Source organism: Simochromis diagramma, unplaced genomic scaffold, assembly GCF_900408965.1.
Source record: "Simochromis diagramma unplaced genomic scaffold, fSimDia1.1 OVJJ01000402.1, whole genome shotgun sequence".
Lineage (NCBI taxonomy): Eukaryota > Metazoa > Chordata > Actinopteri > Cichliformes > Cichlidae > Simochromis > Simochromis diagramma.
In genome coordinates this window covers 1,483,270-1,499,634 of record NW_024386972.1, presented here as the reverse complement: position 1 = coordinate 1,499,634, position 16,365 = coordinate 1,483,270, and the positions used below count along the sequence as shown (strand labels likewise).

Here is a 16,365-nt window from a genome sequence, read left to right as displayed (position 1 = left end):
CAAAGAAGCAGATGGCAGCCTTAAATAAGACCACAGTCCTTACTGCAAGCAACGGTGCATGTGAAACTAAAGACTGTCTCTGTATTTGCAAACGTCTTTCTCTGCACATAACAAAAGGGGACAGCTGAGACGATTTGCAGGCTTGGAGACGTCTGACTGACTGAGTAACCCTTAACTGAGTCCAACCTGTGTAAAATTAGCCACTTTTCTGATTAATGATAATTCAACTGCAATTAATTGAGGAAGAACAGGGAAAAGGTACTGTAGTAAAATAACAGCAACACTGATGTGTCTCTGGTGACAACCAAAGCTCCCGCAAGTAGGAAATTATTGCCACAAAGTTGCAAGCTATTTTAAAACGAAGAAGAGAATACAGACGACTGCTCCAAGTGATGCCGAATGGTGGTTATATCTCAGAATTCAAAAGACGATATAAGTTCGCAGAATGCCTTTAACCTATGTCGTCCAAGTTTACTTGTGCGCACACACATTTGTTTGTTTGCGTTGCATTTATGCTTTACATACAGCAGGTCCCAAAGGCCTTGATGGTTCGGGCACTTTACGTCTCACTGCTGAACTGTAGGCTTTCTAAAAGTACGAACGCACATTTTTCATTTCACTAAGTCGCACTGGCCATAAAACCACGCTGGCTGTGTGCCTAAAGCACCGCTGTCCCCTGTGAACTGTTAAATACGGGATTCATCTACTGCCCGCGGAAGTATCAAGTTGAAGTAGTGCTCCAACTCGCCCATAGCCTAAATTATGAGCCCGGTGTTTGGTTTGCTTGCTCTTGTGTGCCACTGGTGGAAGACATCGGGGTGGCGCCTCCCTCCTCCTCTCATCCTTTCCCTCCCTCGCTCTATCTCCACCGCTCCCTGGGGTGTGTCTATGGTAGCGCCTCTCCTCTCTCGTTGCCGTGCGTGTGTGGTGCGCGCCGCTGTTGCCGCCGCCGCCGCCTCCTCCCTCTGCCTCCTATCTGCATCTGCTGCAGAGCTTTAGCCAACACGCATCTGTGCTCTGTCTTGTTTTTCCCGCTATCTTTCTGCTTTTGCCCACCACAATTGTCGCTTTCTTCCTCTTTTTTTCCTCTTCTCTTCTCTTGCTGATAAGGGAGTCAGAGCACACCTACAGCCGTGGAGTCTACGGGGAAAGATGGGGCACTCACTATTCGTCACTTTGGAGTATTGAGGACGGCGATGAACCGGAGGAGAGCGCCTGATGGGATAGGAGCCGTGAAACCCACATCATTCACCGCGGATTGAGCAAGCCTCCCCTCCCCTTCCTCCTCTCTCCCCTCACTCTCTGTCTCTCCCTAGTCTGCAGCCTCCAAGAACAGCCGCCGCATCATTTTTTCAGAGCAGCAGTACCCCCCTCCTCCCTCTCTCTCTCTTCCCCATCCTCTTTTCTACCCGTCTCCCTTTCTGCTGCTTGCACCACTGTGGGAATGCAGCGAAGGTAAACGAATCGTAAGGGGCTCCTGTTTTTTCTTCTTCTTCTTTCTCTTCTCTCTCCTCCACCAAACACCGGATCTATTATCACAGGGACGGACTGCAGTCAGACTGCTCTGGAGACACGCCGCTGTCATTCCGGGAAATCAGCGCGGGGTGGTCAGCGTATGGATTAGACCAGGATCAATTGGATTTAGCCCGCTTCTCAGGGCACCACCAACAGCAACACCGCCCCAGTCTCATTGGCAGATCACATCAGATCCCCTTCTGCCCTGCCTCGTTTCAGTTTCGGTGGCTTTCACCGGCTTGGATTATCGACAGCTGGAGCGACCGAAAGGGTGGCCGTTCCTAAGGGCTGTGAGGGGCAAAGTTGGAGCAGCCTACAAAGACATTGCAAGTGGGAAAGGGAGCCCATTAGTAGGCTGCACATAAGCTACAGGCTCTAATGTAAAGTAAACTCCGATGAGACCCAAGAGTAGAGTGATTTGAAGAATTTGTCTTTTGCCGACCTTATTCGGCCGACAATCATCCAGCTGAGTGGAGAAGGGTGCTGCCTTTAGCCCAGGTTGTTGGTCTGCGCACGAACACACACGCGTATGGATTTACAGCTCCAATCTGAAGCTCGCCACGCAACGGATCGATATCTTTCGGTTTTTTGCGTCGGCTTTTTAACAAGGGAGTGAAGCATCCTGGGATTTATCATCGCTTCGTTAGCGCTAAACTACAGTGAGGCGCCCTCCCCCGACCCCCCTCCCTCTTCCCCGCCTCTCTCTCTCTCTCTCTCTCTCTCTCTCTCTCTCTCACCTGTCCATAACCTGTGTGCTTGTGTGTATATTCTTGTGCATTTCTGTGTTTGTGTGAGTTTATGTGCGTTTGGTTTGTTGTCCGCCAGAGGGAGTGTAGGTTATATTGCTCGTGTATGCATTTGAGTGCCGTGCCAGCTTTTAATTAGTAAGCCTACACCTAGTACGTGACTGAGTAACTTAGGCTATCTCGTGTCTGCTCTGCTTGTGGGTGCTTGTGCATTAGTACGTGTTTTATGTTGCTGCATGAAGGCATATAGACCAGGTATTGTGTGGGTACTATTTACTTAAGATGCACAGCATTTCTTCTGCACCACTTGTCCTTCCTCTTACATGCCATTGTGTAATTTGGCCACCTGTTTGACCTCCCCAGTACCTTAAAAGAGACAAAAAAACCTCCAGCAGGATGAGCGATCGTTCTGGTGCAAGCACTCTAGCAGCCATGACGCTGGAGGAACCAGGGGCAGAACAGGCATCTCCTCGAGCCCCGGGCCCTCTCCGCTGTGGCCCCTGTGCCGTGTGGCCTCGCCAGCAGACCTGGCTCTGTGCCGTGCCCCTAGTCATGGGCTTTGTGGGACTGGGACTCAGTCTCATGCTGCTAAAATGGATTGTGGTGGGATCCGTCCAAGACTATGTCCCCACTGATCTAGTGGATCCTAAAGGTAGCATTGGACAGGATCCTATATTTCTCTCTAAACCCAGTGCCATGCCCAAGGGGCCTGACATTTCCACTGCCACCAGTACTTTAGCAGCCTCTACGACAGCAATGGTGTCAACTACCACGCCACTAGCTGCAGACGGTACCGCCCCAGCGCCAAGAACTAGATCAGGGCCTCCAGCTAATCACTCGGCCAATGGCAGCACTGCCAATGGAGATGGCAACAGTGCCCCACACCTTCATAACCGTGCTGGCACCCGCGTTAGCGGGACTGTTACCACTTCTGCTACTCGTGCCACCCGACTCACTCCACCATCCAGCGGTAGGGAGGTCACCCCTCGAAGTAATGTGAGAAAGGGAAACAGCAATGGACGTAATGGAGCTGTCAACTCCAAGCCAGGGCAGACTTCTCCTACCGTCACCACTACCACATCTGTTACAACTACAGCTACACTGAAGGCCACTGCTAAGGTACAGCCGACCACCTCTCAACCGCCAGCCCCTGTCAAGCCCACGTCACGCTGGAATCATGGACGCCCAGGCAAGGGCCCGGCCACACGCCCACACCACCGCTTCCGGACGCGTAAGTTCACTTTTTGAATTTATGGAATTGTATAAGTGAGTACTGCTGTGTGAGGTTATGCGTGTGAGTCTCCTGATGAGTGTACCACAAGAGCTTCTTTTTTCTCTGGGCCTTTATAACAGGAAGGATGGTATTTGACTACAGTAACGAGTTATCATCTCTACCTGTGTGCCTTGGTAAAGAAAACCTATTTCGTCTGATATGCTTTGTTGTAACTCATGGGCTGAGAATATAATTTTTTTCTCTTCGATATCCACATGGAAAGTGGATACTCTAGCAGCTTAACATTAATCATATTCATTAGCACAGGCAGATATCCGAGGATATTCTCAGTATTTTCACCCCTCTTGTCTTTATCTTTCACTTTTGCATTAATCCGATATGAATCTTACCTCCGGAGGAGGTTTTTCTTTTTTTCACACAGTGGTTTAAGCACCATTAAAGACAGAGCTCCATTTCGTAGAATTTATTTTGTTTTGTCTGCTAGAGTTGGGATGTTAAAGCTTTTTGATGGATGCTGTGACCGAGGACAGCATATTTGTGTTATGAAAACAAATAACAGGAGCGGGTGAGGTGTGGAAGCAGGAGAAAGGTTAGCTCTCACCTCTTGTCTAGAGGAATCAGTTATAACAAGGCCACACATCCCATTTAGATGAGAGGATACTGAGAGCAGAATGCCGCAGGTACAGCTTTAACACTGCAGGGAGGCAAGGAGGAGGAGATACTAATAAAAAAAGAGACTGAGAGGGGGAAATATGATGGGTACAGGGATGAGAATGACGTTTGCGAGGACAAGTGGAAATATATGTGGTAGGAAATGGATTAAAAGATGAGAAATGCTTTGAAAACAACATAAAGTTGAAGAGGATGGCGAAGGAAGGAAGTGAATGCGGGAAGCACAACAAAGCAGGAAATTGAAGAGTAGGAGTTGTGAGAAGAGAGAGATGGCAGATGGAGAGGGCTAAGTGAGGGAAAGGCTATAGGGAGATAGGGTTTAAAGCAGGGGAGCTGTGAATTTTGCACATTTTGCATTGTGTAAAGAAAGAAGGCTTCGTGATCAATTCCACAAGGGACATGTTCTGAACTTCACACAGATTTTCTTTTTTTTATGTGGGTGGAGCATGATGTGTGTGTAATCATTAGAACTGGGTATGACTACGTAAAATGTAACTTTTTTTTTCAACTCACTGATGTTGGGAGCATTTTGGGATTTCAGTAGGGGTCTTTCATTTTAGTGCCCTATTCTGGCTCAGTTGCATTTTCACTTCCGATAACTGGGCTCACCATTAGAGTATTTTTGGATAGCTTCCTGTTCTTTTTTCAACCTACTTCTCTAGAGGGCAGTGACAAAGTATCACGATGGCAACATGAACCTTCATTTCTCAACATTTCTGCTATGGCTCATATGTTTGGACAGCAGTTCTGGATGACTACAAGTTATTTCTTATCTCCGTGTTCGTCGCCGGACACGTCAGTGGCTAATACTCCACTGACAGTGATTAAGTGATAAATTTTTCTTTAGCTTAGGGCAACATATTTCCTGCATAGCTGTTTGGAAATTGGATGTTAAACCACCTTTTTAAAACAAAAAAACCTGCTGTGCTACCTTTCTCATTTTCCCAAATATGGGCGCTGTGGTAAACCTGTTTGGCCAGAAAACAGTTGTGGCATGAGGAATAGCATAAAGACAGTCTTCTGACTTCTCCTGCAGAATAATCCACTGCTCCAGAGTCAATTATATCACTCCACAAAGAGCTGCCAACCAGCTGAAAGCTGCCAAAGTGGGCAGCCCCCTTGTGTGAACATCAGGAAGCATCTGTTTGTACTCTATAGTATAAAAGGGCGCAGGCTTCACAAGCTAGAGCATACTTAGTAAAGCTGCCTTCCATTAATAGAAGCTTTGAAATGTAAACGTAATTTTCACTGGTGGCTGATGCTGTTTTATTTGGTGTTGTTTTTTTTATAGAAGTTTCTAGCCCACTTGTTGACATCATGCAGAGTGGGCTGACATTTTGGCCCACTTGTTGAATCCTTTAGTAAAGCCTGCAGGTGGCACTTCACTGGCACCAAAACACAACTCTACGGGGCTTATTGAGCTTGAAAGCAACAAGTATGGATTTTGGCTAATGTTTTAGGAATCTGTGTTACAAAATAATAATGCAAACTATAACCTTGAACAACAAATCCAGGTTACAAACTTTAAGCCCTTGTCGTGTTTCTCAAAATCACTTGTGAGAGTTTAGAAAGCTCTTTGGTAGTAGTTCACAATGCCAGAAATAGTGTTATTTGAAGTAAAAATATGTTGCGCTTCTACAGTGAGTAATGCCATTTTAACAGCCAGGTACTTCACCAGAAAATCTTACAGCTAGATTTATCAAACCATGACAGCAGCTGATCATTGTCAGAGCATCTACAAATTCAAAAGTGATTTTCTCCTAAAACAAAACTTGAATGAAGCCTGTGTGAAAAATGACAGCTTGTAGCCCATGATCAGCCAATCAGAAATCCACTATCGTGATTCATTCTTTTCAAGTTTGAATACATTACTATTTAAACCGTACAAATAGCATCTGTCTCATAGTATAGTTCTGTCCACACAACAAAGTCATGGGGAAGACAACTTTTCAGTTGTCCAGATGACGGCCACTGATACTCTCCACAAGGAGGGCAAAATGCAGAAGGTGAAAAGACTGGCTGTTCTCTGAGTGCCATATCAAAGCTTTCTGTATTCATGGAAAGTTGACTGGATGGGAAAAATGTGGTGGGAAGAGGTGCACAAGTAACGTGGATGACTACAATCTTGATTTTCTTGATTGTGACGAAAAGTTGATTCCAGAACTTGACAGGGAGTGCACTGAGGCTTGTGCTGTTGCATTCCTAATATCTTATCACTTCTGAACCAGTGATGTCAGCAGTTTTTTACTTGGAGTGAGGAGAAAAAGAACTCAACTGTTGCTCATTGGTCCAAAAGTCCTCTTTTCAGATTAAAGTAAATGTTGTCCATTTAGAAATCAAAGTCTGAGGCATCTCGAGGAAAAGCAGTCAGCCTCATAAGCCAAGGTTTTGAAGTCCAGTGTGAAGTTTCCACAGTCTGTGATCATTCGGTGTGCCATGTCTTGGTGTTGGTTAGTCCATTATGTTTTATTAAGTCCAAAATCAACCCAGACATCTACCAGGAGGTTTTACCTGGTGACAGGCTTCACGGAGATGCTGATTTCCTTTGCCAGCAGGGCTAAGTACCTGCCCACAGTGCCAAAACTACTACCAAATGGTTTGCTCACCATGTGTCGACATAACTCTGCTTGACTGGCTAGCCAAATCACCTGACCTGAACCTATTAGAGAGTCTGTTAAACAATGATGAGAAATACCCAACCTCTCACCAACTTAAGATACTGATATTTTTTTTTATCTTCATGATTTATAAGCTATATGCATCTAAATTAAAGCAATAAATGTTTGAAATATCCGATATCACATGTTCAGAATAAATGAATGTAAAAAATGTGAAAATTTGATTTTTCAATGACATTATGGAGGAAATGAAGTTCATATGGACTTCTTAGTGTCACAGTATTGCCAATATATGTGCATATTTATGTGTATATATCTATATACTTTGAAATGTCAAAGTAAATCTGTGTAAGTTTAACTCAAACATCTGTAACCCTCAGGATAGACACCAGGAATGTACAGCTTAGTTCTCAGTGTCTATTTCAACCACTGTTGATGCTTATTCTGTCAAGTCAAGGCTGCACTCAGTGTTGAAAAGCTTCTTGTTGCTACGTTATTCTGCTATGCATCGTCTCCTGTGGTGTTGCTATGGGCTCAAATATTGAAGCATTTTATTTACTGGATATCACTTGCATTCTCACAACCCTTCTGCTAATTACATTTAATTCCATAACCTGCTCAGTCTTTATGTGCTTTATTTTTCTCAAAACCCCAACATAAAAGGAAAACATCGCCTCTTCTAAGGCTCAGTTGTATCACGCTTGCTATAGGAGCCTTTAGTTGTGCAGTACAACATAAGAACGCGCAGGGAAATTCTTGGCAGGTGATAAAATGCCCTGTAAACCGTGACTTCAGATAAAAGGGATTTCATTTTTTAAGTTGTTATAATGTACAGTCTTTGGTTTCAGGTTGACGACATATAGGAGGTAGGTTTTCCAAAGCATTTTTCTCCCTCTACTTCACTACCACTTGCTACGTTTGGTGAAGATCTAAATGAATCTCTGTGTCCTGGAAGACAGAAAATCTTTGTCTGTTGAGGATAATGACATATTTTACCTAGTCCTTTTGTATTCTTTTCTCCTCCCTTTCCCCCCCATCTCCCTCTCTCCCCGTGGTTATTGTGTCCGCTGTCTGTGTCATTGTATTCCACCATCTATTTTTGCTTTGCTTTTGTGCTTTCTGTCCCCCTTTTACTTTAGCTCCTTAGCTCATATCCATGAGTAGTCGCTGAACTGCCGATACGTACTCGTGAACACAAAGGAAACCGTGAAGCATGTGTGTGCCCGTACGCATGAATCCCTCGTCTGTTTTTCTCTATGTGAGGTTATGTATGCAGCTCCACTCTCTACATACAAGCAGGGATATAACAGGCAAATGGAGCAGTGCACAATGAATGTCTGTTGGGCAACCATGAGACTCTGTGTTGGCTCGGGGCCCATGCGTCTCTCGCCTCATTTGTAAGAAATCTTCAGTAAAGTGTGGTTGTAATTCCGTCCACATCTCACTAGCCTGATTACAGACCTGTGAATCACCAGCCACATTCAAATTTTGCTTCTTTTTTTTTTGCAAGCGACTCAAAGGTCTCTCTTGCTCTTTATTGCAATCAATGGCTATTTCCTCATTTAGAGAAAGAGCAGAGTCAGTCAGCGCCTTTATATGTGGGAAGTGTCCCAGTTTGCATCAGCACTTTTTACATTTTGGGGAACATGATCAAAGTGTGTTAAAGCTAGAAATTCAGCCATCAAGGCAGTTGTAACTCAATTGGCTAAAAAAACAGCTATTAAATCAAAACAGCTGAGCACTGAAGGCATAAAAAACCCAAAATGTCTTGTTGTTATTATTCCCTATAGGTTTAAATGATCAGCCTGGCTCCCTTGTCACTTAAGGGAATGGGATTTTACTTAGTCCTTCATCTTGAAGCTGCTTGTTTTTTTTCCTGTATGCAATTAACAGATTTTTTGAGCTTGTTAACACATATCTTACGAAATAATTTGGCATAAAAAGCTCTGATCATGATAAATGACAATCTGGACGTTTTTATTTTTAACAGCCTCGACAGATTCATTGTTACCTGGAAATGTCATTAAACAGATGGGCATCTCAGTTACAGTGACGGGCCCCAGCCAAATAAATACACACGCAAAAAGCTTAATAAGAAGTAAATGTCAACACAAATTTAAAGCCTTTAAAGACTTCAATGGTCTTGAATGTGATAGATATGCTCCGTCCATACACTTGCTCAAAATCATTAAGGTTTAGTCCCCAATCAGCGTTAACCATCCTGCGATCGAAGCTTATTTCAAAAAGGGGGTCGTGCCTTTGCTCTTGTTTCGCCAAGACTCTGTAATGATCTCCTGAATGACCTCAGACAAGAATCAAAGGCTGGGATTGTCTTTAAATCTGAACTAAAGATTTGCCTTTTTTTGTCAGGCTTTTGGAATCAGTTGATCTCTGGAACTATTTGGAGAGTAGGTTGGTGGTGCCATGCTGTTTTATGTGAACAGTGTGTTTTAGGAATGTTTTTATTTTAGATTTATTCAACTTTTACTTTTCATGTATTGTTCTTATCATTGATTTATTGTAAAGCGCTTTGGTTTTAAATGTAGGGTCTTTAAATTTGCACCTTGAGGTGACTGTTTCTGTGATTTGGGGCTGTAAAAATACAATTGAACTGAAAATGTGCCATTCAAATAAACTGTACTTACTTCATTTGAGTCAGAATAACATCACAATATGATTTTAGTAGAGGTGGGAATCACCATACATCCCACGATACGATATTATCACAATACTTAACGCACGATACGATATTATTGCAATTTTTAAAAAATATTTTGCGATATTCAGATTCTGTACATAAAGGTAAACTTTATCAATATTCATTTTATCTAATAACAAAGTCTCACACTCAGTCTTTCTCTCATTTCAGTCAGTTTTATTGTTGACAAACTGAACGGTTTGTATTACAGTCTAGTCCAACTTAACTGAATGCAACCATCTGGTACAATTATTAACTATTAACTATATATAACTATATTAACTATTCTAAACTATGCAGTTTGTGAAAACTATGCAGCCCCTTCAGCAACTGAAGAAAGTAAATTAAAACAAAATATAATTTTACATTAAATAAAAACGTTTTAAACTTAATTAAAATAAAACATGTCTTAAATTAAAATAAGTAAACTGTCATGTTTATTGCTGCCATAAAAAAAGTTAAACACATTTGGACAGTGAAGGAATGTCAGGATTCTTGCTCAGAAAAAGAATCAACATGCTCTGAAGTCAGAGGAAAACTTTTCCACAAAAACTTTTTTGTAACAAAATATCGATTTCTGCTGTCCCTGTATCGATACATTATTAGCAAACAAAATATCACGATACTACACAGTATCGATTTTTTCCCCCACCCCTAGATTTTAGGGTTGAAAGCGAGCCAGTTACAGTACCTCACAGATGTAGGAACAATAAAAAAGAGACCATAACCGTAAATGATTTGTTTTCTCTGATGTTACTGAAAAAAAAGTAGTAGAAAGGTTTTTTTGACATGCAAGCCCTGATTTTCTGCTGTTGTTTGTTTGTTTGTTTCTGTTGCTTCCTGACTATACACGAAGGCTGCACCAAGTATTACTGTAGGACAAGTGATGCGTGTAAGGGGGATTAAAAACAAAGATATAAATCCAGTTTGCCTCTCTCTCGCTCTCTCCAGGGAGGTCAGGCTCAGATTTGCCAGGCTGCCTCTGAGGCCCCTCTGTCTCTCCCGAGACATGCTCTGCTTGTTCGCTGAGGCCGGCCCAAGCAAGGCTGCCTCTGCACAGTGTGTGCAGCTGCACCGATTTACAAATACCTTCCTAGTTGGAAGGCAGGCTTTAATGGCCCCAGCTTCTATCATTTGAGGCTGAAAGTCATTAAGTTACATTTTAGTCTAGCTAGTTGGCTTCAGAAGAGCAACATGATGGTCCCATTTAAGGTAGAGATATTTTGATGTTGTTAAAGTGAATGCTAGTTAGCTTTTTGAAAGCTTTGTTTAGCACAGCTGTATACCAAACACTTATTTAGATGCTTAATTGCTTAAAATGAGTGAGGAGCTGTTTCTGCATCCATAGATTGTTTGTGTGAACGGTAAGATGACACAAATAGAAATTATTCATATTTGCACTGCTATAGAAGGCATTAGGAAAGGCCATGCACTCAGACATACTGCACTACCTATAATTCTTCTGACACTGTACCAAATGGCTTCCATTAGTGTTTCTAACATACAAACAACTGTACACCTACAATATCAAAACAACAACCTTTTTTTTTTTTTTTTATCAAGTTCATAAAGCAGAGATCTTAAAAAATATCAGGGAGTTATGAATTTAGAATTACCTGGTTTCATCAGACAGTAGAAGATGTGTGCAGTATTGTGCAGTGGTGGCCCTGAACATCTAGCAGAGACACTTGACACTGATGGGCACCAATAACAAAGCAGAAAGAAAAGCCTGCAGACACATTATCCTAGAGTGACAGCCCAGTGAATGTTTGAAATTTTGTGGGAATTGATCCCATGCCCTTTCCATTGCTGGTGCTCTGCTCTATTCACTGAACCTCAAAGAATCAATAAGGAAGAGGGCGGGAGAGAGAGCCTCGAGTAAGGATGGCTAGGAGAGAGAAAGAGAGGAAGAATGAATGATGGCATGAGGAGAGAAATGGGGTATGTTGGATACAAAAGAGAAAAATAAAAAAATAAAAATTTATTGGAGCAAAAACTGTCAAAAACCTGAAGAGCAGGCCCCAGAAGTGAGGATCCAGATACAAGTTAAAAGCATAGAGACATCACACTTAACTGAATGGGCCTCAGCCAGACATTTTACATATCTCAGACCACCATTCTAGCCGTTCTATTATTATCTCTCATTTTTATGCAGATTGCCCTGAAGGTATTATCCGCATTTGAATTTTACAAGTATTTCATTTCAGTCCTGTCACCGCAATGTCTGCATGGTTTGTTCTATACTAAACTGAATCAGCAAGCAATGCAAATCAGTCAAAGTTATCAGTGTATCAGTGTATTATTGTATACAGTACACATACATTTTATGCATATGTGTGTGGGAAGCTGTATTGGTTTTTTTGTTATGTAGATAAATGGGAAAGGCATGCACTATACCAACTTCCGGTAAGAGTGTGAAAGTCTTTGAGTTGATTCTGGCATTCAAGAAAAATGGCCAGTATTGCAGATTCACCTTTTAAGTAAAAATAACAAAAGTTCTTTCTTTTCAAATAGGGAGGAATCGAGGAATTTTGATGTTTGCATTTGTTATGTTGTAGAAAATTGAAACTTTTGAGATTTTCTGTATGAAACAAAAATGTCAAAATTGAGAAAACAATGGTCAATTTATCAAGCTGGATTGTGGATTGCTGCTAGCCTCTAGAGGTCGACTGATAGAAGATATTAAAGACGTGCCAATAGTGATATTTGGTGATATAAAAATCTGATATTCGTCTGTATCAGTGGGTATTTTTTCTCTAAACTGGTTTTTGTGATATTTCAAACACTTGTGTTGCTAACAGCGAAGCTTCAAACTGCACTGTGGTGGACAAACTATGTAATATCAACACTCATAAGATACTTGAAGGGTGTTTCTCCAGGGCCTACTTTTTTAATGTTTATCAAATGTCATAAATACCAGCATTAGTATAGATCAGCAAATATCTAATCAGTCTTCTTCTGAGGGCTACCTGGAGCTGTCATAGGAGCAGAGGCAAGGAACACCCTGGACAGATAACCATTCAGTCACATTCACACCTACAGCCAATTTAGAATCACCAGATAACCAGACTACCCAAGGAGAACCCACACAGACACAGGGAGAACCTGCAAACTCCACACAGAATGGCGTCAGAGTGGATTTGCATCCAGGACCTTCTTGCTGTGAGGCAGCATTGCTAACCACCACAGCACTGTGCCACAAATAGAAAATATCAGCTGATGATATCAACCCAACTGATCAATCGGCAGCTTCTATTAGTGTCGGCTTTTGAGAACATTCTAGAAAAAGAGATAGCATTGATGGTTAAATATGAGCCTAACTGCAACAGTGTCCCCGACCCTAACCTTAAGCTCCCGGAACCTAAATTATACATGACTTTCGTGCTGGTGCTAAAAGGTCAGTGATTCCTGAGGGAATGTGGCTCGAGACGGGTATCTCACTCCCTGTCAATCTTGCTATACAGGCAAGACCTTAAAAAGACAGAAAAGTTTTTAAAAAATGTCTGAAGAGAAGCAAAGAAAATCTAACTCTTTATACTCTTTTGATTTTTCCGTTTGTTTGTTTTGCTTTGTTTTTTTATTCAGCTGCCCTGAAATGTGACTCATCAATCAGCCATTTCTGTCTGGATACAAGTATATTTGCAGTGTGTCACTGCAGTCATCCATATCCTGTTTATCCACTGAGGAGAAACTTTTCTACTTTAAGTACTGAACGAAGCCATCTTAGTGCTTCATAATATCACTGTGTGATTCATGTGGACAAAATGTCCACTGAGAGATAGCTGCGAGGAGTAGCATTATATCCAGGGAGGTGAAATATTAATATATCCAAAGAATACCATGTGGAATGTGTATTGCTGGGAAATGTGCATAACTGATGAAGATTCCCTTTTATAAAGCACTTCACCTGTCCTGTGCTTGATCCTATTATGGCAAAAACATGTAAAGGATGTAAGTGCATGGAATTTAGCTTCAATAGGCTGCTATTCAGGGTCAATGGCATCAATATTCATAAGTGCCCTGGATGCAAACACAGGAAAACTTTAGGATTTAGCTTGTTTTTGCTCTTTGTTTTTTAATAATTGTGGCAATATCTCTCCCCACAGAGGAAGTTGTTACTAATATTTCCACAGAGAAATAAAGGTATTCTTAGCCTAAGGAATAGAATAATCCTTATGAAAAGTAAACAGTGGACATTATTGTCTCTGACCATGCGTCTCCCACTTTATATCCTTTCAAATTGAAAGAAATAAGGAGTGGAGGCAGCTTTAAAGGCTTGGTTTAGTGACGGTGGTGATATGCATGCACTTAGGGAATGCTCATTAAGGCTCAGTTCAATCACCAGATGTCAAATGCAAGTCTAACACAGTGGGTACTCACTTACTCACTTATGTCTGCTTCTAATTCTCAAAAACCCCCATTATTCATTCACGCATTCATTCATTCATTCATTCATTCATTCAGTTAGTTATTCGCTCATCGATGCGAAGAGAACCCAGTTACTTCCCTATAGCTCGAGGGGCTCTGAGATATAGGAGCGTGTGTGGATGTGGAAGTGCAGAGAGCATTACAGTCCATCATATCTGATCTGAGACTGTTAGATCCCAATATTGAATTACAGACCCTGTGGGGTCTCTGGTTCTGTTATCAATTTGCAAACAAAAGAGGCAGAAAAGAAGGGAAGTGGGGCCTCGACGCGTTGGCGGTGATGGTGGCTTTGAGGCAGGTTTTGGTGGGATGCGATGAATCTAATAACGTCCAATTTTTGTCTGCCAGGGGACTGTAAGTGGCAGTGCCATTTGTGATTTAGGTTAGCTAGGTTAGTTCTTCCCTAGTCTGTTAGATAAATGGATTCCATTCTGGATAAATTACAGCTGTAGTGGTTGCATAAAACCTTCATTAACTATTATGAAAAACATTTTTACGGCCTACAAATCCTCTAAAGCTGCATGAGGGGTTATAAAAGGAGAACACTGTGAGTAAGACATACGATAGCATGCTTGTGGATTGTATTAATGTTTACATTTATTTTTTAAATAGATAATTAATTTTAAAAAAAAAATAAAGAAAAAATAATTTGCAACTCCTTTGTTAATTTCCAACTAGCACTAATCTTGTTGGTATAAACATAAACCCCCTGCTGTAAAGTAGACAGCGTTTCATCATTTCCTCCAAAGTTATCTGTATCTAGACCTCAGCTGTTTCAGCACAGAGATATGTTTAAATCACGATTTTGAACGGAGGCGCGTGCAGCATGTAGAACATGATTTCTCACTTCCTGGTTCGCACATAGCATCTGGGTACATGACGAGCCTGCAGGAGAGTGTGGATTGCGGAGGTTGCAGCAGTCGGATTGATTCACTGCAATGTGTGGCCTGCTGCCACCCCCAGTGACGGGAAACGTGCCATGATGCCCTGGTTGAGATGGAGAGGGTTGTTTTGGCGTGTGGAGGTGTAGGTGAAGATGGAGGTCACCTCTTGCTCTCTCATCCTCTCTCTCTCTCTCGCCTCCCTCCCACTATCATTCAACCCTCTAAACTTAGTTTCTCCTTTCTTTCTTTCTTTCTTTGAAATTCTCATCCTTCTGTCCTCTATTTTAAGTCACCCTCACGCATCTCTCTTCTGTCTCCTTTCTTCTTTGCAGGCTTTCTTTCCCTTTTTTTTCCAGTCACCTCACATCACTGATAATATGACTACCAGCCAATAAGAGCTCTTATCTGAGGAGTGTACCGGAAGAGATAAGGGTATCATTCATCATTCCATATTAGCTGCTGTCGCCACTTCCTCCAGAAGAATTCCCAAGGAAATTATGACAAGAAATCGAGCCTATTTCATCGCTTATATCTGCTGTGCTCAAAATAGGACCCTGAATTTCTTTAGTTGTTCATATTGTGCTAAACCTTTAAGCTGCACAGGTGTAGCAGCCATTGCTTTCCATAACAGCTCAGTTCCTTATGCAATAATTTCCATTCACGTCTTTTTGCACCTTGCCGCAAATGTGAAATGGGATTACAAATAGATTATCCAATTCATCTGTTATTTTGTGAGGCATTACATAATGGTGATATGTAAGGCCCCAAATGGCACAAGGGGTGGAATTACCAAATTCTTCCAACAATCAAATTACTGCACAAATAGAGATATTTTCACAAAGAAATACTACCTTCATACTCCAGGAGTTTATGCATCGATTTTCCTCCCTTAAAAAGCCTTTAAAGATGAAAGGAAATCCTCTCCGTGCTGTCTTCTCACTAGATTTTTTTAAGCATGACTATAACAGAGTGTCAGATAATGTCCTGAAAATTAAAAACACATCCCCTGACAATAGGATTTTTCCAGACGCAGAGCTGCTGCAGTCGTTGAGTCTCTCCTACACAAACCTGACCTAGACATTGAGGTTCAAATGGCCTCTTTTCTATTTAAAACCTTCCAAAGACTTTGCTGTCACAAAGAAGGTCCTGTTTCAAGTCTCGTGAAATTATTTTCAGCAACTTTTTGTGCATTCATCAAATGGATGAGATGTTGTGTAGAAGAAGCTGTCTTGATAGCATGCTCTGCTCGCCTTTGAGAAGCTACAAAATATTCAACGTTCTGCTGCAAGACTTCTGATCAAAACTAAAACCAGATGGTGCATCGTGCTAATTGAAGTGGAGCAGCACTGTGTTTTGAAGAGCACTGGCTCCATGTATCGTTTGGGCATATCTTTAAAGTACTTCTCATTGTACACACCAGCCTGCATGGAAGAGTCTGTGTTGTTTTATGTTTGTCCACAAGTCAGTCTGATCCTTCGCTGCGTTAGATCTTAAAAACTAGGAAAAAGAAAGAAAGAAAACAAGGCTTTCAGATTCCAAACAGTGGAATACCATTTCTGAAGATATTAAG

At 41.8% G+C, this 16,365-nt stretch overlaps 1 protein-coding gene across 1 annotated transcript in view; it reads left to right on the top strand.

Annotated features, from left to right (window-relative positions):
- The first annotated feature begins 904 nt into the window (after positions 1–904).
- Positions 905–16,365, top strand: part of nrg3b (neuregulin 3b) — a 202,906-nt gene continuing 187,445 nt past the window's right edge. The window contains exon 1 of the mRNA XM_040039454.1: positions 905–3,492. Coding sequence (XP_039895388.1) covers positions 2,658–3,492 — 835 coding nt within the window. The 5' untranslated portion in view covers positions 905–2,657. The remainder of the gene's footprint in view (positions 3,493–16,365) is intronic.